Source organism: Dama dama, chromosome 11 (genome assembly GCF_033118175.1).
Source record: "Dama dama isolate Ldn47 chromosome 11, ASM3311817v1, whole genome shotgun sequence".
NCBI classification, from domain to species: domain Eukaryota; kingdom Metazoa; phylum Chordata; class Mammalia; order Artiodactyla; family Cervidae; genus Dama; species Dama dama.
Genome location: NC_083691.1, coordinates 56,307,030 through 56,334,257, shown reverse-complemented (window position 1 = coordinate 56,334,257; position 27,228 = coordinate 56,307,030). Strand labels below are relative to the sequence as shown.

General features: G+C 38.1%; 1 protein-coding gene across 2 annotated transcripts in view; it reads left to right on the top strand.

Annotated features, from left to right (window-relative positions):
• Window positions 1-27,228, top strand: part of LOC133064816 (charged multivesicular body protein 3) — an 86,953-nt gene that overhangs the window by 11,132 nt on the left and 48,593 nt on the right. The window contains exons 3-4 of one of the 2 annotated variants that reach the window (XM_061155293.1): window positions 1,356-1,471; window positions 7,816-9,833. The exons of the other annotated variant lie outside the window; for it this stretch is intronic. Coding sequence (XP_061011276.1) covers window positions 1,356-1,471; window positions 7,816-9,391 — 1,692 coding nt within the window. The 3' untranslated portion in view covers window positions 9,392-9,833. Of the gene's footprint in view, window positions 1-1,355; window positions 1,472-7,815; window positions 9,834-27,228 lie in introns of those variants that run through there. 2 annotated transcript variants of the gene reach the window in all.

Genomic DNA, 27,228 nt, shown 5'->3' with positions numbered 1-27,228 from the left:
GAAGTTCAAGAATGTAGAATTTATTAATGGTAATTTTTTTATATGTTAGAATCTTTTGTGATTGTTAAGAAAAATGCCGTAGAAGTAGTAGTATTGATTCAGTCAGTTCAGTTCAGTCGCTCAGTCATGTCCAACTCTTTGCGACCCCGTGAACCGCAGCATGCCAGGCCTCCCTGTCCATCAACAACTCCCAGAGTCCACCCAAACCCATGTCCATTGAGTCGGTAATGCCATCCAACCATCTCATCCTCAGTCTTCCCCTTCTCCGCCTGCCCTCAATCTTTCCCAGCATCAGGGTCTTTTCAAATGAGTCAGCTCTTCGAATCAGGTGGCCAAAGTACTAGAGTTTCAGCTTCAACATCAGTCCTTCCAATGAACACCCAGGACTGTTCTCCTTTAGGATGGACTGGTTGGATCTCCTTGCAGTCCAAGGGACTCTCAAGAGTCTTCACCACCACCACAGCTCAAAAGCATCAATTCTTCAGCACTCAGCCTTCTTTATAGTCCAACTCTCACATCCATACATGACCACTGGGAAAACCATAGCCTAGTAACTAGACGGACCTTTGTTGACAAAGTAATGTCTCTGCTTTTTAATATGCTGTCTAGGTTGATCATAACTTTTCTTCTAGGGAGCAAGCGTCTTTTAATTTCATGGCTGCAGTCATCATCTGCAGTGATTTTGGAGCCCAGAAAAATTAAGTCAGCCACTGTTTCCACTGTTTCCCCACCTATTTGCCATGAAGTGATGGGCCTGGATGCCATGATCTTAGTTTTCTGAATGTTGAGCTTTAAGCCAACTTTTTCACTCTCCTCTTTCACTGTCATCAAGAGACTCTCTAGTTCTTCACTTTCTGCCATAAGGGTGGTGTCATCTGCATTCAGTCAAACATAGTTTAATAGAAAACATGTGTTTGACTCTTGGCTCCATAATTATACTTTAGAAAAAAAGTGAAATTTGAACTCGTTGAACCCACACGTGGTCATTTTTAGTAAGCTCTATTTGGGTTATTTAAATTTTTCATTTCAGAGCAGAGAAATGACTCCAAGGTCCATTTTCTTCACAAGTTAATTCTAGAGTATAGGCTACATGGAGGAGAATATGGCTCTCTTTTTAATTTGATTTTGATCCCCTTATGTGTAACTGCCACAGAGTATGAGAATTCCCACAGTGTTTTAGATCTTTTCCAGTAGAACTGTTGCTTTTTCTTACAAGAAGTGCAGTGATAATATGATCATCCACTTAACAAGACTTAGGGATAGAATTTGTTTTTCAGAAAAAGTAAATAGATATAAATGGTTGGTTTGACGCCATTTTAGGTAATTAAAGTTTCTGTTTTCTTTCTTGGGAATAGGTCATCGCAAATGACAGAAGTCCTTTGGTGGGTAAAATCCACTGGGAGAAAATGGTGAAAAAAGTGTCGAGATTTGGAATACGTACAGGCACGTTTAATTGCTCCAGTGACCCCAGGTAAGTTGATGGCAATTCTTAGAATTTGAGTTCTGACCAGAAGTTTTTAATAAAGACAGTGGTATTAGAAGCCTGTTTAAACTGAAAATTAATTAGCATGCTTAGCACAGTGTTAGTTACGCGGATGCTTGATTAATAGTTTTTGATAACTGGCAGTTATTTACTTTCTTTCAGATCTCTTTTTATCTGATTCTCCTGTGCTGTTTCTAACAGGGTGACTCTTCAGAGTATGTTTTTGGTCTTTTTTGTTTCAATTTTATTTCCCAAAGAGACTTCAGTACATTTATGGCTTTAGGTGACACCTTTGTGCTAATCTAAATCTTCCTTAATTTGAACTTCTAGTTTGCATTTTGACACTCGTTTCCATGTGCCCTACGAGTAATGCAGATGGAATATGTTCCCTAAACCTAGTGTTCAAATTCATATTCATCTTTTTCTTTAGTAAATCATGTGTCCTTTCTGCCTTTTCTGTCCTTTACTGTTTCTTTTTTCCATTTTCTCAGACAAGAATCTTTGCAGGCGTTTTTGTTTTTCTTTTTGTCATCATCTCCAGTATTTAGTCTGTCACATTATATTGTTTTACTATCCCATTGTTCTTCAAAATGCATTTTATTTGAATTTCTAGTGCCTCCAAGTTATAACTTGAATTAATTTTATTTAATTATCCAGTCAATAAATATTTAATGAAGGATTAGTATGTACAGCATGTTCTGTTTAGTGCTGAGGACAGGGCGTAGCATATGTACATAGAAACCCCCATGTTAGGTAGTTTCTAATGTAGGTAGACACGCCTGTTACCTATGTCCCTTTTACGTGGTCACAGTGAGAGACCCATTGGCTGAAGAAAACCTGCCTCCACTACTGCTTCACCTCGATTCTCCCGCCCTTCTCCTTCAGGCTCATGTTTGCTTTGATTTTCCTCATGGTCCTTGTTTTGCTCACTTGTAACATAGGCTGAGACCTGTGGGAGGAGGACCCCTTAAAATTTGAGGATAAGAAGGGACGTTGTTGTGTCTCCTCACTCACATGTAATCTCCTCATTTACCCACAAAGCTCCCCTTCTCACCTTTACCACAGAATCTTGATTGTGTTGTGATGCCTTTGGTTTAAATGTCCATGATAGCCTAAGTGTTCATGTTCTTATGAAAAGGAAATCATTCTTATTTTTATCTTTTGTTTACTAAAGACAATTGCACTTGGTCTTATTCCATCATTCCCAAATAGAGTATAGGTGAAAGATCTCCCCCCAACCCCACTGGTGATTGCAATACCAGAATGAATGATAGTTCTAATATATTGATATTTTTTTTGAGATAATGCCAAAAGTCAGTACTTAACATTGCTAATTTATTGAAAAATATTCAGAATTTATTTTTTTAAAAAATCAATAAACTAAATAATACATTTAAATACTATAACTTTTAAATACATTAGAAAATATCAAGTAAAAACAAATATACAAAAATATAAAGTTTAAACACATTTCAGTCTAATATAAATTCTTAGGTCACATTAGTAGAGAACTCAAAATGAAACCAAGAAGAGTATAAAGTGAAAATAATCTATTAAGCATGAAAACCTGAAGGAAATAGTATATTGATTTTTAATATAATCTTGTGAAGGAAAATGAGTCAGAAGTATCATGCTGCTGCTGCTAAGTCGCTTCAGTCATGTCCGACTCTGTGCGACCTCACAGATGGCAGCCCACCAGGCTCCCCCGTCCCTGGGATTCTCCAGGCAAGAATACTGGAGTGGGTTGCCATTTCCTTCTCCAACGCATGAAAGTGAAAAGTGAAAGTGAAGTTGCTCAGTCATATCCAACTCTTAGCGACCCCATGGACTGTAGCCTACCAGGCTCCTCTGTCCATGGGATTCTCTAGGCAAGAATATTGGAGTGGGTTGCCATTTCCTTCTCCACATAAGTGTCATAATTGAGTCCTAATTTAGTACAAATTTTTCTAGCTTTTCTTTTGAAAAGCCCTGTTTGATTTTATAGCTAAGGAATGATAAAGAGAAACATACAAGCTACCTTTAAGTTTCCTCTGAATTCTTCATCTTGATCCTCAGATAATCCTACCTCTTCTTTATGATGGAGGGCTATAGTCTATAGGGTTGCAAAGAGTCAGATATGACTATCTGTCCATAGGATTCTCCAGGCAAGAGTGCTGGAGTGGGTAGCCATGCCCTCCTCCAGGGGATCTTCCTGACCGAACCCTTGGTCTTGTGGCTCCTGCATTGCAGGCAGATTCTTTACCGCTGAGCCAACAAGGAAGCCCATTTATGATGGAAGAGACCCTTTTTGAGCAACTTTTTCTTTTTTGCTGACTGCAGCTATCATTTTTTGTTATTAAAGAGACATTTTTACATCATCTTCTCTAGTCTCATCACAAAGATAAAGATCTTGATGCGGAGTTATTTGTATCTGTTTCAATATTGTTATGTTCATTTCCTTTTATTTGGAAAGTCTGTTCTTGCCATAGATGGTGTGCTTAGTCAGGTCATTTGTTTCTTTTTATTTTTTTTGAAGATTATAGAGATACAGAAGAACAAAATAGGGAGATAATAGAAAAGTGTTCAGAATGTCAGTGCAAGGTGTAACTGGGCAGGGAATGGTGTTATTCAGCAAGCATTTTAATATGTTGAATAGTTTCATCATCCTGATCTCAGATTTTTAAAATCAGCAAAACTCTATCCCCTGCTGCCTGTGTTGCTTTCTTTGACTGTAGTTCATTCTCTGGGGCGGCCTCAGGCACAGCCTCCTCTGACATGCTGGGCCTCCTGTAGCGTAGTACTTTCCTGACCTGATTGGCTCCCCTTAAGAACATTCAGAACCACCACTCTATGCAGCATCTGACTCTGTCCGTGCCGGCAGTTTTCATTTCTTTCCCACACAGCCTTCTTACCTGGCCTCAATTCCTCTCATTCCCCAACCTAGTGATCTGTCTCAGGGAGCTTTTCCCTGTCAGGTCTATTCTCTACTCTTTTATTCCCCCATCTTTGGAGAAAGTAGAAAGTGAAGTGGGACATGTATCTTTAAGAGGTCAGAGAAGTTGGACCGGGATAGTAGAGAATGCATGGAGGACCCTGGAATTACAGGAGTTGAGTGATAAACAGGCCAGGAGGGCTTATGGTGAAAGAACCATGGGTGGGGACCCATGGAATAAGCAGGGAAGGGAAAGGATGGAGGAGTCTGGTGAGCGGGACCGGAAGGCCAGGGAAGACAGTGACCTTGTCTGAAGAAACAACAGTTTATAAATAATACCAAAGGTTCTTTTTTTTTTTTCCCAACGTTCCTTTTTAAAATATAATGTGCCATACCAGGATGGCGCACTAAATACCGAAACTCAGTAGCCATGGGTTTTTTTTTCTTTAATCCTTTTAAGTCTTCAAATGGTCTAAGAGATCTCAAAAAGTTTTAAGAATGGGAGGGTATTTTTGTGATATATTTGTGTGTTGTCACTTTAAAAAATGTTTTTGAATTAGCAGTAAGAAGTTTTTATATGGATATATGGCAATATAATGTTATTAAAAAATAATATGAGCATTAGTCTTATTTTCTGTTTAGCAATTGGGTTTTAAGATTGATATGATATACTTTGTGTGTTGGATTTCAAGTCTAGAAAACATGATTTAATGTGAAAGATACATGATGACAAACGAAATCTTATTGTCCTGGGTACTCTTAAATTCTTCTACAGTGATAAACCTTAAAACTATCAATGTCACTTATCTCTGAACTGAAAAGAAAGTACATAGGGCATTTGTTTTCTTCCATGAAGAAATATATTAACTAAGACTTTGCCTGTTTTATAGGGTAAAATTTTCTATCAGAAACACTGTAATTTAATTTATGACACAAATCAGAAAAGCCGAATATTCTCTAAGGTGGTTATAGAAATATGAAAATAATGACCAAGAGTAGAAATGTGTCATCACAAGTATCCCATACAATTAAAAACGTAAAACAAGTTAGATAATTAAGATATAAATAAGACAACTATCTATATAGAGTTCGCTTGTGGTTTTGGTGGGGGTGGGGGTGGAGGAAAAACTAGCATTCATGTCAGTGAATTATTATTTTGCATTGAACAAAGACAGAGTAGAAGGTATTTTATTCTGTAGGAGTATATAATTTTCAAACCATTTCAATTAAAGCTGTATTGATATTAATGGTATCTATGTTAAGGAAGTAAATCTACTAAACAAGCTGAGTTGTGGTCTCTAATCCTGAGTTACCCAGATAGTTTCCCAGAGTCATTACTAATCTTGTCTTTGTGACATAACATGTTGTCTTCACTTATCTTAAATTGTATCATGAAATCCTGAGGTAAAATTGATATTGTCTTCATAAAACCATGTGCCATGTATATCAAGACTTCTTTCTCTTAATCTAATCATATAAATGTGTAATATGCCTATGTAATTTAATTAAATGTAATCTATGCTTACTAAGTAAAGCATAATATTTATGATTTTCACATTAGTATTCTGAATAGCACAATAAAAAAGTAAATGCTTTCTACCATCCATTTACAAATCTGTAGTGAACAAAATGTATCCACCTAGTAGATTTTGTTTTTTCCAACTTTACTGAGGTAAATTCATATGTCATAAAACTCCACATGGTAGGTTTTTAGGAAAGACTTTTTTGAAAAAAGAAGGAAACTGTTTCACTGATTATCTCTCCACTGTAATTACAGCAGCTGTTTTCATTTTCTGGAATCTCCTTTCATTCATCTTGTAGTTTGTTTTTTTTTTGTTTTTTTTTTAGAAGGAGAGGTTTGTCGCAAATATTGTAGCAAGACCATGTCCATTTCCAAGAGGATTGGAGTCATGACCCCATTGGATAAAGCTAAACAAATGATTTAATTTTAAATTCTTCTATATTTACTCTGTTGTAAAATGGGAGTCATCCTTGGACTGAATCTCTCTCTTTTTTTTAAGTAATTTTATATTTACAGAAGAGTGATAAAGATAGTATAGAGTTGCCATATATATCTTTCACCAAGTTTAGTTAGCATTTACATAACTGTGGTATAATGATCTAAAAAAATTAACACTGGTACAATAGCATTAACTACATTACAGACTTTATTCCAATTTCACCAGTTTTCCAATAATATCCTTTTTTCCTGAGTCTCTTCTTAATCTGAAAACTTACTATCTTTGTTTCCTCTATGTTAAATACTCCTCTTCATGGTCCCCATTAAAAGATGAGCGCGTATATAAAACATAGGATTTGCTCTTTACTTGTTGAGCTTTTGTGCAGATTTCTCTGTGGTGGTGTTTGTGTGCATCAGGCATTGTGGTGGGTGCTTGGGTTAATAAATGTGTGCAGCATGGCTCCTACCCTCAGGAACTTGCATTCAAGTCAGGGACTCAGCATACAAGATAATCCATTTCCTTCTCTCTTCTTTGCCCACCTGAATCTAACCATTCTTCAAGACCTCGGTCAGTTCCCAAACCTTTCACAAAATCTTCACCAATTCAAACTTCCAGTGAGAGTCCCTTTTTTTGAACTTCATTTACATTATTTAGTGGTAGGATATATACAGTTTTATTCTTTCATCTCCTTAAAAGGATTTTAAATTCTTTGTGAACAGGAATCATTCCTATTATCTTTTGGATCTTACCAACACATAATGCATTGTTGTTGGTTAGTCTCTAAGTCATATCCAACTCTTTGCGACTCCATGGACTGCAGCACTCCAGGCTTCCCTGTCCTTCTCTCTGTCCTGAAGTTTGCTCAAACTCATGTCCATTGATTTGGTGATGCCATCCAGCCATCTCATCCTCTGTTGCCCCCTTTCCCTTCTCCCCTCAATCTTTCCCAGCATTAGGGTCTTTTCCAATGAGTCGGCTCCTCACATTAGGTGGCCAAAGTTTTGGGGCTTCAGCTTCAGCATCAGTCCTTCCAATGAATATTCAGGGTTAATTTCCTTTAGGATTGACTGGTTTGATCTCCTTGTCCAAGGGACCCTCAAGAGTCTTCTCCAATAATGCATTAGTAGGTTCATAATAGATGCTGGAAGTATGTGTCAGTTCCCTTGACTCTAAGGCTTTTTAAGCTCTAAGGTTTTTGTTTAAAAAAAAAAAGGAGAGAGAAAGGGAGAAACATAGAGGTAAAAACAAAAAAATGATAAAAAGCTTTGCTTTTCCTCTTTTACAGCTGCCAGATATTGGTACTACTTTTGGTTGTTTACAGGTTATTTGTTTTTGGGGAAGAGGGTATCTTTTAAGGGTCATGGAAATTATCAGGGAAAGACAAACTGTACAACAGGGAAGATAAGCAAGCTAGTTCATCTAGCAGCCTTGCTGTTTACTTACAGTTCCCTCTCTTACAGATACTGCAGGAGAAGAGGCTGGGTTCGATCCACACTCATTATGTCTGTTCCACAAACCAGTACTTCCAAAGGGAAAGTCATGCTTAAAGAGTACAGTGGGCGCAAGATAGAAGTAGAGCACATTTTTAAGTGGATAACTGCTCATGCAGCTTCTCGGATCAAAACCATTTATAATGCTGAACGCTTGAAAGAAGAATGGAATAAAAGTGATCAATATTGGATAAAAATATACCTATTTGCAAACCTGGACCAACCACCAGCTTTCTTCTCTGCACTAAGCATAAAGTTTACTGGAAGAGTTGAGTTTATTTTTGTAAATGTGGAAAAGTGGGACAACAAGAGTTATATGACAGATATCGGTGTCTATAACATGCCATCATACATACTTAGAACTCCCGAAGGAATTTACAGATACGGAAACCACACAGGCGAGTATATATCTCTTCAGGCCATGGATTCATTTTTGCGCTCCTTACAACCTGAAGTAAATGATTTGTTCGTTTTGAGCTTGGTTCTCGTTAACCTTATGGCTTGGATGGACTTATTTATCACACAAGGAGCTACCATCAAGCGATTTGTGGTTCTCATAAGCACTTTAGGGACCTATAATTCTCTATTAATTATCTCCTGGCTACCTGTGTTGGGCTTTTTACAGCTCCCTTACTTAGATAGCTTTTATGAATATAGCTTAAAATTGTTGAGATATTCCAATACCACCACATTGGCTTCATGGGTAAGGGCAGACTGGATGTTTTATTCCTCACACCCAGCCTTGTTTCTTAGTACGTACCTTGGACATGGTTTACTAATAGATTACTTTGAGAAGAAGAGACGGCGCAACATCAACAGTGATGAAGTCAATGCCAATAACTTAGAATGGTTATCAAGTCTATGGGACTGGTACACCAGCTACCTCTTCCACCCGATTGCTTCTTTCCAGAACTTTCCTGTAGAATCTGATTGGGACGAAGACCCTGACTTGTTCTTGGAGCGATTAGCTTTCCCCGATCTTTGGCTTCACCCCCTGATACCGACCGATTATATTAAAAACTTGCCGATATGGCGATTTAAATGTCTTGGAGTCCAGTCTGAAGAGGAAATGTCGGAGGGTTCTCAAGATATTGAGAATGACTCAGACAGTGAGAGCACAGACACTTTGAGCAGTGAGAAGGAAGTGTTTGAAGATAAACTGAGCATCATTCACAGTTCTCCAGGAAGAGCAAGTCACTGTGATGCTGAGGCTTGTTCCTGTGCCAATAAATATTGTCAGACCAGCCCTTATGAAAGGAAGGGGCGGTCCTATGGATCATATAGCACTAATGAAGATATGGAACCTGATTGGTTAACTTGGCCTGCTGATATGCTGCACTGTACTGAATGTGTTGTATGCCTAGAGAATTTTGAAAATGGATGTTTGCTAATGGGGTTGCCTTGTGGTCATGTGTTCCATCAGAATTGCATTGTGATGTGGTTAGCTGGGGGCCGACACTGTTGCCCTGTCTGCCGGTGGCCTTCTTATAAAAAAAAGCAGCCATATGCACAACACCAGCCCTTGTCAAATGACTTCCCATCTTAACCATGTGCAATTTGTCCTTTATAAGCTTTGCGTATCTTACAGCCTGCCTTTTTAATGTTAGTCACAATGTTTTTGTGGTTTGACGTTTAGTTTAATGTTAGTGCAGTGACAGGAAATACACATTATGCTAATGTTGATGACAATTATTTGGTTGCCTTGTATGTCAATTTGAATGCATACTTAATTGTAAAAATTTTTATTTACAACATTGGAAATTCAGAAGTTAATGTTCTTTTGTAAGCACAAAGGAAGTATGATAGAAATTTATCCTCTCAAGACTTTACAAGGTAGGATCAAATTCTAATGGAATTGAGGCAGTTTCTTATCCTACATGTTTCCTTCCTTTTTACAATTTCTGTCCAGCACCTCTTGGTTAAATAATGTATGCTCTGAGACATGAAATTAAAACAGACCTATGAAATAAATTATTTTAAAATCAGAAGATTACAGTTTTTCTAATGTTAGATTGTTTTTAATAAGGTGGCTGAGTGCTCTAAGTGTTTTGCTTGTTTGCTAATTTCACAGTTGAGTCAGATACGATTCTTGATTCATGTGGCGGAGGTGGGGTGGTGGGGGAGACAGATTATGTTGCTGACACTGACCAGAGGTTGTATTAGTCCTCCTTGGTTAGCTTTGATGGGAAGAAATTTCATGGTGGTGTTTTTAAAAGTATTAAATCATTTACGAGTATATTCAAGTAAACAAAATTAGCTATAGCATACTAGCCACACATAGATTAGTTGATATATTTTTCCTTTTTTTTTTTCCTGACTTTTTATTTTGAAAAAATTTTTTAACTATAGAGAAGTTGGAAACATAGTACAGTGAACATTCATTTGTTTCATTCACCAGGTGTTTACATCTTGTTACATTTTCTTTATCTCCTCTCTCTCTGTCTATAATCTTTTTTTTCTTTTCTCTTTTTTTTCCTGATTCCTTTGAGAATAAGTTTCAGTTATCATGATGCTTCCATACCGTTAAATGTATCATCCATCATGTGTCTCCTAAGAACAAAGACATTTTTTACACATCCACCACACCATCATCACACCCAGGAAATGTAATGTTGATTTAATAATATCTAATACACAATTCATACTCCCCCGTTGCTCCCAAAATATTCTGTATCTTTATATGTTTCTGTTTTGTTTTCATTGGGAATTCAGACAGGGTTTATGCATTGGGTTTAGTCTCTTTTCTTTCATTCATTTCTCTAGAGCACTCACCCTGCCCTACCCCCTGCAACCCCCCCCCCCCCCCCCGCACCCCTCTCCCCCACTTTTTAAGTCTTTTCTGACATTTTTGCAGAGTATAGGCTAGTTGTCTTATGGAGTGTTCCACATTTCTGGATTTGTCTTGAGTGTTTCTTCATAATTAGATTTAGATGAAAGAACTTTGCCTAGGTGGTTTCTGTTTCTCATTTGTATAACATCAGGAGTGCATGATGTCAGTTCATCCCATTGTTGATGATGCCGAATTTGCTCAGGTAATATCTGCTTTATCTTTGCAATGTAAGGTATTTTCCACTTGATAATTAAGAAGGAATCTGTGAGGCCATGTGAGTATCCTGTTCTTCAGCAACCTTTAACCTAATGGCTTTAACATCTGTTGATGATTGTTAGCCTGAATCTGTTACTAAATAGGAGTTGTGACATGAAGATTTTTAAATTCTGTCCTTCATTCTGCATTTAATAGTGGCATTTTTTTGTGTGTATAGAGGAGCTTTCCATTTTTTCATCTCATACTTTGAAATGTCACTGTAGATCAAGATTCTTTTTATATTCAGCATGTTAAAATTCATTATTCTTTTTGATGTGCAAATCATTCCAAATTTGGTAAGCGGGAGCCCCTCTAAGCTCGGTCTTATGTCCTGTTGACATCCCTTTCGATCTTGAAACACTTCATTGCTTTTTGACACAAGATATTCCAGACTCACTTTGTATTTTCCCTGACCCAACCCTGTAATACGTCATTTCTTCAAAGCATCCAAATTTCATGGGGGACTTTTTAATATCCTTTACCTTCTGTCCCTCAAAATGGTAAGAAAATTAAATTTTCTCTTTCTGAATTGCTGCTGAGTTGCTAGCAGAAATATTTTTTTCCTTCATGGTGCACTGAGCCTCATTTTCATACAGGAATGGGAATAGTAAGGAATAGCGGTTACTAACTTTGTATTCGGAAGCTTTTTAAAATTTTTAAATAAGAGTATAAGCACTGCTCCTTGTGCTCTTATTTTCCTTTTGGAAAAGAAAATAATGTTACTGTAAATGTTTCCTAGAGTTCTGCCATTGGTTCACTGTTCTTTTCTCTCTGGTGTTTTCAGCAGATGTCCCAAATCACCATGTTCAGGCACAGACCCCTCCCCAGATCTTCAGTTTCATGTATAGCTGTCTGCTGAACAGCTCCTTCTAAGTGCTCTTAAGTAGTTAGTGAGTCTCAAAGCAGCTCTTCCTTCTCTCTCCATATCCCCTAGTCTTCCTTTTATGGTCCTGATTTCAATTCTTACATATAATATTGTCTGTTATGAAATGTATTTTATGGAAAAGGAAATGGCAACCCACTCCAGTATTCTTGCCTGGAAAACCTCATGGATAAGGGAACCTGGTGGGCTACAGTCCATGGGGTCACAAGTCAGATACGACTTGGCAACTAAATCACCACCACTACCATAGATAGTTTAAAAGATAATTGAAATTTCTCCTCCAGCATCCCAGGGCACACCACACTTTTGGAGACTACAGGCATACCTTGGAAATATTGCAAGTTTGGTACCAGTTCACTGCAGTAAAGCAAGTGTGGCAATAAAGCCAGTCATAGGAATTACTTGGTTTCCCAGTGCATATAAAAGTTATGTTTTTAAAAAAGTTACGTTTACACTATTGAAGTCTATTAAATATGCAATAGCACGTCTAAGAAACAATGTACATACCTTGTTTTAAAAAGTACTTTATTGCTTAAAAAATGCTATCACCTAAACCTCCAACAAGTTGTAATCTTTGCAATATACTGAGTAGTATTAGCCTAGAAGATAAACCAGTCTCCTTACCACTGGCTTACAAGGCCCTGGCCTAACTTGCACACATCGTGATTGTACCGCCCGCCTCTTGAGGGTCATGTTCTACTTGTTCTCAGCTTGGTGCTCGTCTGTCCCCTCTGCCTCATGTTCTCACCCCTCTTCTAGGCTTTATCTGGCTAGATCCCACTTTCTCCAGAAATGCTACATGTCCTACCCATCTTTTCTTTCCCTTCCAGGATTATGAGGAGACACAGATATCTTTACAGTGAAAGCTCTGGTGGCAGTCACGCTACTCAAGTGACCACACTTAAACCGTTTCAAATAATGGAGCAACCCCATTTCTCCTTGCCCTTTCCTCATATGTGCCCTTTTTTTTTTTTTTAAGGCCTCACCATTTGGCATGTGGGATGTTTGTTCCCCGACCAGGGATTGAACTCGCACCTCCTGCATTGGGAGTGCAAAGTCTTAACCACTGGACCACCAGGGAAGTCCTGTCCTTCTTATACCAGAGATAGCTGGTATATGCCTGTCCTAGTTAGTTGCATTGTATTAAAACTATGCACATGTCTTTTTCAGGTGAACTCCTTTAAGGTAGGAACTGTGCTCTATTTATTACATTCATTAAGTATATCAACATGCTTGGCATAAAATGGAGGTAATACCTTTGAATGCTAGACATGCTATAAAAGTATTACAGTAAGGTCAAGTTGTAAATAGTCGATAGAGGTTCAGGTCTTCAGGGAAGGTTGCATATGTACGTGCTAAGTCACTTCAGTGATGTCCTACTCTGCTATCCTGTCGACTGTAGCCCACCAGGCTCCTCTGTCTATGGGATTTCCCAGCAAGAATACTGGGGTGGATTGCCATTTCCTTCTCCAGGGGATCTTCCCAACCCAGGGATCGAACCCAGGTCTCCTGTGTCTCCTGCATTAGCAGGTGGATTCTTTACCTCTGAGCCACCAAGGAAACCTAGTCTACGGAAGCTTGACTCATCCTTTAATTGTGAAGCATAGCAAACAATGCCTCTGTCAGGTTTTCCTGGAGGTAGAGAATTGAAGGAGATATTCAAGATTGACAGACTCTGAACTTTAACTGATTTTTGCTTTTCTTTTTAAGTTTGAATTCTTAGAGCGACCTAGTGAATTTAATTAACAATTCCAAGTATGTAGGCTTTATAATTACCGAACTCTGGTTAACTGTAATAGTGGGATGCACAATTGTGTCCTCAAGAGTTTTTTCTTATCTTCTCTAATTATTTCTTGTGTAAATCTTTTCTTTCTTTAAAAATGATACTCTCCCTGAAGGCAGAAGTAATGCTATAATCTACTGTTATATCCTTAACATGTTAGACCCAGAGTAGATATTCAATAAAGAATATTCGCTTGAATTTTATAAATCTTCTCTAATTTTGCCCTTTACCAAACTTCTCACCATCTGTCTAGTATGTTTAGTCAGTGTTGTTACTCTTAGTAAAATTCTACAAACTTTTCTTCATTTGGGAATTGACTTGGAGAACATCATCTATTTGTTAATAAAGGATTTGGTAACATGTTTCCGCCTGGGTAACAATCTGGAGTTTGAGGAGGTCCTTTCACAAAGACAAGAGTAGTAGCATTTCAGACACCGCAAAAGGGAAGTTAGAACTCTTGATATTTTCAGGGCCACTTTTGTTATATTGTTTAAATGCTCCCCATTTAGTTTTACTAATTTCCTGAGCCAAGTGGCTAAAACAATAGGTTTCTGGAACAAAATGCCTTGAGCTGACTCCCAGCTTTGTTACCAGAGGCTCGGATAGGAAGCATCCCTTAAAATGCCAAGCACAGGAATATCTTGGGCTTTTTAAAAAGTATTATTCAAATTATTTATTAGTATTGAGCATGGTGGACTGTAACCAATCTTAATATATAATGTTTTGCTTAAATAGCACTTGGTGGGGTGTTTTATGAGGAAAAAAAGAGCATTCTTACAGTTTTATTGTTGAAAATAATAGAATCTGAGTGGCAGAAACAAATGAGAAGGCCCCTTTGTCCAATCTTATGCCTTGACTTAGATTGTTGATGTCTCTGTTATAAATGAACTGACACACTCATCATTTAACAAAAGATTTGCTACATTTGCAAGAATCTTCAAACAGTTCTCCTGCCAGGATCCACAGAAGAACATGCAGTTAACTGGCAGTAGAGCGACAGCAGGTGCTGGAGCCCCAGATCTGGACAGGTGGCTGGACGCTTCCCATGTCACCATCTTTGGGAAGGAAGATGAGTCAGGAGTTCATCTGTTGACAAGAACTAGTTCTGATATAACCAACTTGCTCTGAAATATGTTATGCTACTCACATTTATTTGTCAAAATGGCATCTATTTAACCAGAATTTTTATTCAGAGAGAAACCTGTGAACTATTAAAGACCATCCTCAAGAATTTAGCACCAAACTCATTCCATCATCCCCCAGTATCTCCAAAACAGCAATCAGGAGACATGAGAGCATTTTTCTCCTGCTTCCGCCAAACATAATTTCTACTGTATGGAGTGATGGAGGACAGACTTACAGACCCTGCTGTATTTTCAGGGCTGTGGAAAGGATGAGAGGTAATATCACCACAGCAGAAGACAGTTTATGGTATAATAGGCACCAGACTGGGCTATACAGAAATCAGAGAAGGGATCTTTTACAATTTCAAATTTTCCAAGGGCTTAAATAAGGCTATAATAATTCATTCAGTTGCATTCCTTTAAGGAGGAATGTATCTAACCCATTGTGGAACAACATATGTGTTTTATTTAGAATCTGGTAATCAGAGACCTTAAGTTTGTTCAAACACCTTAGAATTTTTAGTGCAGGAGAATGTGGTGTTAATTGTAAGCTGCTTATTTATCTGAGAATTATACCATAGCCTGAGTGTAGTACTAGTGTTTCCTGAAATAATCTTATAGGGTGAACCACAGGTGAGAAATGGAAAAGGTTTTTGATGCCTTGTAACATGTATATTGTCACCCTACTTATTTAACTTATGTGCAGAGTACATCATGAGAAACACTGGGCTGGAGGAAGCACAAGCTGGAATCAAGATTGCCGGGAGAAATATCAATAACATCAGATAGGCAGATGACACCACCCTTATGGCAGAAAGTGAAGAGGAACTAAAAAGCCTCTTGATGAAAGTGAAAGAGGAGAGTGAAAAAGTTGGCTTAAAGCTCAACATTCAGAAAACTAAGATCATGGCATCTGGTCCCATCACTTCATGCCAAATAGATGGGGAAACAGTGGAAACAGTGTCAGACTTGATTTTTTTGGGCTCCAAAGTTACTGCAGATGATGATTGCAGTCATGAAATTAAAAGACGCTTACTCCTTGGCAGGAAATTTATGACCAACCTAGACAGCATATTAAAAAGCAGAGACATTACTTTGCCAACAGAGGTCCATCTAGTCAATGTAATGGTTTTTCCAGTGGTCATGTATAGATGTGAGAGTTAGGCTGTGAAGAAAGCTGAGCGCCAAAGAATTGATGCTTTTGAACTGTGGTGTTGGAGAAGACTCTTGAGAGTCCATTGGACTGCAAGGAGATCCAACCAGTCCCTCCTAAAGGAGATCAGTCCTGGGTGTTCATTGGAAGGACTGATACTGAAGCTGAAACTCCAATACTTTGGTCACCTCATGAAAAGAGTTGACTCATTGGAAAAGACCCTGATGCTGGGAGAGATTGGGGGCAGGAGGAGAAGGGGACAACAGAGGATGAGATGGCTGGATGGCATCACTGACTTGATGGACATGAGTTTGAGTAAACTCCGGGAGTTGGTGATGGACAGGGAGGCCTGGCGTGCTGCGATTCACGGGGCCACAAAGAGTCGGACATGACTGAGCGACTGAACTGAACTGAACTGAACTGAACATGTATTAATCAGCTTTAAAAAAAAAAGAGGAGTAGGACAGGAGAGGTGGGGCTTCCCAGTTGGCTCAGTGGTAAGGAATTTGCCTGCAAATGCAGGAGATGCAAGAGATGCAGGTTCAATGTCTGGGTCAGGAAGAACCCCTGGAGTAGGAACTGGCAACGCACTCCAGTATTCTTGCTTGGAAAATTTCATAGACAGAGGAGCCTGGTGGGCTATAGTCCATGGGGTCACAAAGAGTCGGACATGACTGAGCAACTGATCACACTCATACAGGACAAGAAAAGGATGGAACAAATGAACAGTACTTTCTTTAATCATTTTCAGAAGGAAAGGCTACCCACTCCAGTATTGCCTGGAGAATTACATGGACTGTGTAGTCCATGGGGTCGCAGAGTCAGACATGACTGAGCGACTTTAACAGGGAAAATATGTTCTTTTTTTTTCCCCTTTAGTTAAAGTTTTTACTGAAGGGCAATGTATCTCCATGCATGCATGCATGCTCAGTTGTGTCCGACTCTTTGCAACCCCATGAACTGTAGCCCCCCAGGCTCCTCTATCCATGGATTTCCTAGGTAAGAATACTGGAGTGCATTGCCATTTCCTTCTTCGGGAGATCTTCCCTACCCAGGGATCGAACCCGTGTCTCTTGCATTGGCAGACAGATTCTTTTAACACTGAGACACCTGGGTAAGCCCGAATATATCTCCATTAGAGTATGTAAATATTAAATGTGAAGGTTATTAATTTATTACAAACTCAACACACTCATGTAACCCATCACCCAGATTAAGAAACTGAGCAATTGCCACATCCCAGAAACCTCCCCTGCTTCCTTCTTAGTCATTACTTCCACCATCCTCCCCAAAATTAATCTCTGTGATAACTTCCAAAACCATAGATTAGTTTTGCTTCTTTTTGAATGTTATGTAAATAGAACCATATAGTGTGTGGTATTTTGTGTGGTTAGGGTTAGATCTCTCATTTATATGCTCATGAGGTTCATCTCTATTGTATGGAGCAGACATTTTTTTCATCATCATTACTGCACAGTATTAATGAACATGCAACAATTTATCCATTCTATTATGGTGGACATTTAGCTTATTTCATCTTTTACAAGTACAAATAGTGCTGCTATGAACATCATTTTATGTGACTTGGGTCACATTTCTGTTGAGGGTGAAATTTCTGGGTTATTGAGTATGCTTCAGTTAAGTTTTGATAAACACTGACAGTTTTCTAAAGTGGTTCTACCAATTTACACCCTCCCCAGCAGTGTATGAGACTTACAGTTGTTCCACACTCTTGTTAAAATTTGATGTTATAATTTTTTTCATTCTTATAATTATGCTTATAATTTGTGGGTTTTGTTTGCATTTCTCCAATGACAGCTGACATTTGACACCTTGTCACATGTTTATTGGTCATTTGAATTACCTCTTTTGTGAAGTCCTTCTTCAAATCTTTTCCCCATTTTTCTATTGAGTTACTGTCTTACTGAATTATAGTTCTTTATATATTCTGTATGTAAGTCCTCTGTCAAATATACATATTACATATTTTCTCCCTGTCTGTAGCTGTCTATTTAGGGGGCAGGATGGATTTTTTTAAAACATTTTTTCCCTTAGAAAGTTTTAGCTATACACAAAAGTAAAGAGATTAATATAATAAAATCCCATGTACCCAAATTCAATCATCATCAACTTACAGCCAATCATTTTTCAGTTATATGCCTACTAAAAGTCATATTTTCTACTGCCTTAACCTGTCCTTTATTTTCATTATTAATGCTTTAGCCTTTTATTACCTCCTTCAGTGTTCATTTGTTTATCCTTCATATATTTATTGAAGTTGAACTAATAATAAAACCCAGTGAATGCATTTCTGTACTTATATTACCTGAGTTCTGTGCATACAGTGACTCTGTTGATCACTCCCTTTTTGAAATTCCTTTTGCTTAGCCTTCTCTGGTCCTCCTCTACCTGGTTTTCCTTCCACTTCTCTGATCCTTTGTAATTTCCTTCCTGGGACCTCCTTCCTCCCTACCTCCTTCAGAGTTATTCTCCCAGGGCTCTGTTCCAGTTCTCAATTCATTTGGGTGATTGCAGCAGTACTCATGTCCTTGACTCCCACTTATATACTGCTGGCTTCTGAGTTTATGTCTCTAGTCCAGAACACTATTCAATACCAGATCTCCATACAGAGCTATCTTATGAGCAGTTCACTTGGGGAACCCACAAGCATCCATGGCACATTTGTTGACTGTTGACCTCTTCACAGCCTGTCACCAATCTGTTCTCCCATTCTCCATTATACTAGAATTCTAGCTGAACAGATATCCAGCTATCAGTATTTCTCAGCTCCCATTGTAGGTAGGTGTGACCAACGTGAGTAATTCCTATCAATGCAATGTAAGGAAAAGTGATGCATGCCACTTCTGGATCTTGACTTAAAATATTGGGTGTGTGTAGTATAATTAACTTTCTCCCCTACATCAGCTTGCCAGATATGGCGATGGCTTGAAAGTCAGGTGTGACCAGTGCACAGAGCTACCTCACCAGCCTGGGTCCCTGCATGACCACACAGAGCAGAGCTCCCTGACTATGGAGATTACTAGACCATTCCACAAACAAGTACACTTAATATTTAGATCATTGCATTTTCAGGTCTCTCTGTTATAGCAGACTAGCCTTTAACTATTACAGTATCTCAGTCATGTCATATCAATTACAGCATCTCAGTCATATCATATCAAAAATTTACTAATCTTCCTTCCACCTAAATATTCTGTGTCTTCGTTTCCAATATGAGTAAAGGCTCTTGCAATTACATATTATTTTCCTCTCTCTGTCCCTTCATTGAGTTTTCCTAAGTGCAACACATATTATTTCTTAATAATGACACAGGACTTCTAGCCATGATGGAGGAATTGGTAATTGACTGGTCTTGGTGTAACTGTAAAACCAGACCAAACTATATGAGCAATTGCTTTCAGGCAGTGGACAATAGGCAGCACAAGACTGAAGATCCCTAAGAGAAGGGCAACTAGAGGTAAGCTCCACAATTACCTAGCTCACTGCACAGAACAATTTCCTGATTGTAATACAGAGAGCTGATCTCAGCAGAACACAATTGTCACACCAAGATTCAGCCATGATGCTGCATGTGTCTGTAGTTCATTTTTTGTATTGCTGATTAGTATGCTACTGTATAAATATACCGCAATTTACATATTTATTTGCTGATGGATATCTGTTCCCAGTTTTTGCTATTATGAATAAATCTGCTTTGAATATTGCTATACAGTCATTTGATGGACATAAACATGTATGTTGAGTATATAACAAGGGATGGAGTTGCTCTAACATAAAGTTTTTATATCTTTAGCTTTAGTTGATACTGCTAAAGAATTTTCCAAACTAGTTGTACCAATGTACACTCTAGTCAGCAGTATATATGAATTCTCATTTTGGGACTTCCCTGGCGATCCAGTGGTTAAGACACCACACTTCCACTGCGGGGGCATGGGTTTGATCCCTGGTTAGCAGACTAAGATCCCACATGCTGTGCTGAGCAGCCAAAAATTAGAAAAATTCTTGATTGCTGCATATTGTTTTCCTGCACTTGATACTGTCAGTGTTTTTAATATTAATCATTCTTTTTTTCCCACTTTAGTTGAGATATAAGTGATGTACAACACTATGTAAGTTTAAGGTGTACAGCATAATGATCTGACATTTATACATCATTAAATGATTAACACAATAAATTTAGTGAACATCCCTCATTGCATAGATACAAAATTAAAGAAATAAAGAAAAATGTCTTCTCTTGTGATAAGAATTCTTAACATGTACTCTCAACTTTCATATATAACATGTAGCAGTGTCAGTTATATTTATCATGTTGTATATTACATCCCTACTATTATTTTTGCCTGGAAGTTGGTACCTTTTGAGTACCTGCATACAGTTCTTCCTTCCTCCATATCCTGCCTCTGATAACCACAAATATGATTTCTTTTTCTATGAGTTTCTTTGCTTGTTTTTGAAGTATAATTGATCTACAACACTATGATAATTCAGGGTGTACAACATGGTGATTCGATTTTTTTTTTGCCTGTTTTAAAAAGTTGAAGTATAGTTGATACACAATATCATACAAGTTACAGGTGTACAATACAGTGATTCACAATTTTATACTACATTAATATTACTATAAAACATTAGCTATATTCCTTGTGTTGTGCAATATACCTTTGTACCTTATTATATATAACAGTCTGTATTTCTTAATCCCTGCTCTTTTAATGCCCCTTTCCCCTCCCTCTCCACCCTAATAACCACTAGTTTGTTCTCTATATCTGTGAGTCTGGCTTCTTTTTTGTTATATTCACTAATTTGTTTGTGTTTTAGATTCCACATATAAGTGAAATCATACAATATTTGTCTTTCTCTGTCTGGCTTATTTCACTTAGCATAATACCTTTTAAGTCCATCCATGTTTTTACAAATGGCAAAATTTTATTCTTTTTATGGTTGAGTGGTAGCCCATGTGTAATCTGCTGTTTAATTCATTCACTGAGGTTTATTCAGTGACTAAGGTTTTTATTTCTGTTGTTATATTTTCTTATGTCTAGAAATTCTTTGGTTCTTTTTCATTTTTATGGTCTCTTGTTTCTTTAAGTCCCTCTTTCATTTCTTTGAACATTTTTAGTGTTTTTATTTTACATTTGAGAATTATAATATCTGATGTGCTTTAGACTATAATTATGATTTCTTTTAAATTTACTCTTGGCCTCACATATTTGCATTTGGAAAATTTTGTTTATCTTAATATGTATGAGACACAGGTTCGATCCCTGGGTCAGGAAGATCCCTTGGAATAGGAAATGGCAACCCACTCCAGTATTCTTGCCTGGAAAATTACAGGGACAGAGGAGCATGGTGGGCAACAGTCCATGGGATCACAAAGAGTTGGACATGACTGAGTGACTAAGCATACAATCTGTAGGGATACTGCAGTGCCTGAATTTGGGGTATGTTCCTTCAAAATGAGCTCAGAATGTTCTGACAGGTACTAATGATGCTGTCCACTAAAGAACAGTTTAAATTAATATCTAGGCTTGGGATTTCCAACACTGTGAGAATATAGTATGGCTTTAAATCCATATAAAGGCATATTTATAATGATGCTTTCTTAAGTAAGTCTTCTATTTTTATTTTTCCTTCAGAGTTATGGCCTAAAACATTTCCTTCTTGGCTGCCTTTGCAAGCAAATAGACTTTTTTCCTAGCCTATTCTTTCACTGAGGATGAGGTCATCATGGCTTCTAGCTTCGGGGGGGGGGGGTCCTCAATTTTGCTTCACTATTTTATCCTGCCAAAGGCCTTGCCTTCTGTTCCTCTAACCAATCATTAAAATCAAGCATACTATTTGATTCCATTTACATAAAGTTCAAGAAGAGCTGAAACTAAATCTATAGAGATAGAAATCAGACTAATGGTTCTCTTTTGGGGATGTTGACTAGAAACAGGGATGATGGAGCCTTCTAAGATTTGGAAACGTTTTAAATATTGATCTATATAGTGATTCTGTAGGTTTACACGTATATACACATATGTACAAATACACCAGGACATACACTTATTTCAACATTTTATTGTCTGTGTCATATTCCTTTTGTAGTACACAAACAGGGTTCTTGGTTTCTGTTATTGGCAGATATTACTGATTTCCTTTACTTTTCTGAGAGACCAACCATGCACATAAAATAGTGCGGCTGTATGTTATTAAAACTATGTGGTTTGCAGTGAGTTTTTCAGAATTTCCAGTCCCCAAAACGTTGAATGTGTGAGCTACATGCTCACACTTCTCAGTTCTGATACTGTTTCTTGGAGACTTTAGTAAAGTATTGCTTAAAAATTCAGTTTGACTTTTCTTATGGTTTAAAATAGAACTTGTCCAGTTATATTTTTGATCTGCTTTGTTTTTAGTTTTTTATTGAAATATAGTTGATTTACAATGCTGTTTCCTGCTATAAAAGTGAGTCAGTTATACATGTACATATCAGTTCAGTCATTCAGTCTTGTCCAACTCTTTGCGACCCCATGGACTGCAGTAAGCCAGGCTTCCCTGTTCATCAGCAACTCCTGGGACTTGCTCAAATTCATGTCTGTAGAGTCGGTGATGCCATCCAACCATCTCATCCTCTGTCGTCCCCTTCTCATCCTGTCCTCAATCTTTCCCAGCATCAGGGTCTTTTCCAATGAGTCAGTTCTTTGCATCAGGTGGCCAAAGTATACATATATCCACTCTTTTTAAGATTCTTTTCCCATACAGGTTATTACAGAGTATAAGTACATTTTCCTGTCATTCGATTTTTTTTTTTTTTTTAAGTTCAGGCTTTGTCCCTGCTATGCTGTGGAGAAATAAGAAAAGGCATGTAGTCTCCCATGAGAGGACCTTTGGTGGTAGAAATGGTGCTCTAGAGGGCAATACAGGGTGGCTGCAGTGATTACTGTGATTTCCCAGGGGTGGTACTTGCTTCAAGCCAGAGCCAGTCATCAGATATGTACTTACCCCTCCCAAGTGGGAACTACCCCTACTTTGGGGCATGACAGAGGATAGAAGTTTATTGTTGTTGTTTAAAGAATTCAGCTAACTGGTTTGCCTCCACCCTCTATCACCTTCTTTCTTCTTTAAAGTGTAGGACCCATGTGTATACATGAGGATTGTTGGAGGTTGAATTGTGCCCCTTCAAAAGATATGTTGATGTTCTAAACCCCCAGTACCTCAGAATGTGACCTTATTTAGAAATAGGGTCATTGCAGATATAGTTAAGATGAGGTCATGATGGATTAGGGTGAACCCTTCATACAGTAGGACTGGTGTGCTTACAGAGAGGAGAAAATCCCTGTGGACTGGATTGTGTCCTCCCCAAATCCATTATACATTGGAGCCCTAACCCCCTGTGTGATGGTATTTGGAGATGGGTCCTTTGGGAGATGATTAGGTTTAGATGAGGCCTTGAGGTGGGGACCTCATGACAGATTAGTACTCTTATAAGAGAAGGCTATAGTTATTAGTACTCTTATAAGAGAAGGCTATGTCTCTACCATGTGAGGTCCTAATGAGAAGGTCAAGCCAGGAAGAGAGCTCTCCCCAGGCTGGCACTTATCTTGAGACTTTCAGCCTCCAGAACTACTAGAAAATAAATTTCTGTTGTTTGAGCCACCCAGTCTTTGGTATTTTGTTTTGGCACCCCAAGCTTACTAATACAAACACTACATAGCAACGGAGGCAGAGATTGGAGTGATGCAGTGGCAAGCCAAGGAAAGCCAGTGATTGATGGCCATCACCAGAACCTGGAAAAGGGCAAGGAATGATCCTCCCCAGAGTCTCAGATGGAGCATGGCACTATTGAATGGCCCTACTAACACCTTGCTTTTGGATTTCTGGCTCCAGAACTGTGAAAGAATAAATTTCTGTTGTTTTAAACCACCTGATTTGTCATACTTTGTTAAAGTAGCCTTGTAGAATCTAATGAAAGTTGTTGTGCCCAACTCTATGTGACCTCATGGACTGTAGCCCGCCAGGCTCTTCTGTCCATGGGATTCTCCAGGCAGATACTAGAATGGGTTGCTATTTCCTACTTCAGGGGATCTTCTGAACCCAGGGATCGAACCCAGGTCTCCTGTATTGCGGGCAGATTATTTACTGTCTGAGCTTGAGGGAAGCCCTAAAATAGATGTCTTAATACTAGAGTCATTGTAAGGTTGGTGGAGGAAGGTTGGAAACGGGCAGGAGATGATTCGTTTCTCTTTGCCTTATATCAAGTCATAAACTATGATCAGGAGTCCCTCACACTGGAGGTTAGTCAGAAATTAAGAAATCCACTCCAAAATTATTATATAATGTATGGGAGGGAATTCAATTTCCCAAAGGTCAGTTTATAGCTAAAATTTTCAGAGTCCATCTGTTGTATAAAACAAGGTATATCTTGTTTTTATGAGGTCAGCATTCCTCCTAGGAATTGGATTGTGACTTTCTTGCCCAAAGCATTTCATTAAACTGTCTACCTGGTGTATGAGGAACAGTTGTAAGCCAGAAAGCTCTCTAAGGTAGGAAATCTTACTGAAATAAGCAAGGACAAACTGGGGGAAGGAGGAAAAACAGTACTTTCTATTTGTCATTTCAAATTTAGGGAAATTTTAAAGCACTGGGCATTGAGACATATTTCAGAACAAGGATGTGCATCTGTTCATAATATTTTTCAGGGATCAGGAGGAGAGTGCATATAAAACCTTAAAAATGTGTGTGAATAAATGTCTGTGTGAACATATGGAAGGGAGTGCAATCCAGTTAAACACTTGTGGTGCTTGGCAGGAGCAAAGAGCCAGAATGCCTGCTCACTTAGTTCTTCCCACCCCCTCAGATGTGAGTCTCAGCAGGTGGGAGGATCCGGTGCAAGCTTCCTGAGGCCCGTGTAGGAAGGATAAATTACAGCCACAGCGTTGTTTGAAGTGTTAGTCATTCAGTCATGTCCGACTCTTTGCAACTCCACGGTCTGTCCATAGAATTCTCCAGCAAGAATACTTGAGGGGGTAGCCATTCCCTTCTCCAGGAAATCTTCCTGACCTAGGGATCGAACCCAGGTTTTCTGCATTGCAGGCAGATTCTTTACCATCTGAGCTAATAGGGTTATCCAGTGCCACGGCAGTCTCAGGAGACAAATAGAGAGTATATATTGCTGTAAGAGGGGAGCCTGGAAAATGTGTGGAGGGTGCACAGTGCCCTTCCAGTCACTGAGGAGCAACCGCATTGATGAATTTTTAAGGCTCTGTCAGTAGCTGTGGGTGGCGAATTTCCATAGGATGCCACACACCAAATCAAACATCCTGCACACTCTGACCTCTCTGGCCTTGATGACCAACTTTGTTTTTATTTACTTTTATTTGTTTGACTCTGTTGGGTCTTGGTTGTGGCACATGGAGTCTTTAGTTGCAGCACATGAACTCCTAGATGCGGCATATAGGATCTAGTTTCCTGAGCAGGGATCAAACCCAGGCCCCTTGCATTGGGATGACTAACTTTAGACAAGTGCATTTAGTAAATGAAATGCTTGTGACCCCAAACCCCCATCCAGTAACTGGGAAGGCTCTAGGCACATGCTGTTTCTTTTGCACTGGAAACTCTTCATCTCTCTGCTTGCTCATCCTTCAGGGCTCAGCTTATACAGGCATACCTTGGAGTTACTGAGTTGATTCCAGACCACCTTGATAAAGCGAATAATGCAAGAAAGCTTGTCACGTGAATTTTTTGGTTTCCCAGTGCATATAAAAGTTATGTTTACACTACACTGTAGTCCATTAAGTGTGCAATGGTATTATGTCTAAAAAATGTACATATAAAAAATACTTTATTGCTAAAAAAAGGCTAACCATCATCTGAGGCTTCAATAAGTTGTATTACTTTTGCAATAGCAACATCAAAGGTCACTGATCACAGATCACAATAACAAATATAGTAATAGCGAAGAAGTTTGAAATGTTTCTAGAATTACCAAAATGTGACACAGAAACATAACGTGAGCAAATGTCATTGGAAAAATGGTGTCAACAGACTTGGTGATGCAAGGTTGCCACAAACTAACTTGTTGGAAAAAAAAAAAAAAGCAGTATCTGTGAGGCACAATAAAGCAAAATAGGCTCAGAGAAGAGTCACTATTCATCATGTGCTTCCTATAGTCAGAATTTTACACATTTGTGGTAATTCACTTGATTTTATTTATCAACATTGTTTAGTACTTGTCCTTCTCATCAGATTGTATGAGGTTCTTTTCATTCATTGTTGTTTTCTTAGAGCCTATAGAGTGCTTAATATATAGTAGGTATTTGCTTAATATATAGTAGGTATTTGATAAATATCATTGACTAACTCGAAGTCCAGTGTCCCCCCGCCTGAAAAATTGCTGCTTTGTAGTTCATGCTCCAAAAAGAAACAGAAGAGGGGTATGGTGAAGGAGACTTCAAAACATTTCCACAGATCTCCTATCTTCAGAGAGCTCCATCATACTAAAAAAAAAAAACAAAAAAAAACCAACAACAACAAAAAAAAGGGAGACAATTCAAAGGAAAATGGGCAAAGGATACAAAGAGGAAATTCACAAAAAAGATTCAAATAGCAAAGAAATACACAAAAAGATGCTCATCTAGACTAGTAATCAGAGAAATGAAAATTTAAAACAATATACCCTTGAATTGGCAAACATGTAAGTGATTAATAATATTCATAATATTGTCAGCAAGCATTTAGGGAAAAGAGCTCTCGTACACTGTTGGTAGTTCAAACTGTGCAACCTATACAGAGTATATAGTTAGTACTTTAAAACTTGTACTTTAAACTGTGTCTATTGTTAAAGGGGAAAATTGGAAACCACATTGTGTTATATGATAGGGAAATGGTTAAATAAATAATGGTACATTCCTGCTTTGGAATCCCTTAGCTCTAGATATTAACATCAATGAAAATCTATGCAAAATTTTTTAAAAAGAAGATTGCAAAACAATATGTAGAATACGATCCCAAATAAGTAAAACTATATTAAAAATATATTCTCTAAAGTAAAAGCCACAAAGAATTCACACCAATTATTTAAATAACTATAAATAATTTGAGAACTTTTTCCCTGAGAAAATGAGTGTGGAAATTTTACAATGAACATGTACTGCTATTTTTTAGAACATTATTGAAGTATGCTGATGTAAAGTGTACAAATTAAAGTGTCTATTTTTATTGAAGTATAGTTGATTCACAGTGTGTGAGTTTCAGGTGTACAGAAAGTGATTCAGTTATATATCTTTTTCAGATTCTTTTCCATTTTTGGTTATTAAAATATATTGAATATAGTCCCATGTGCTATACAGT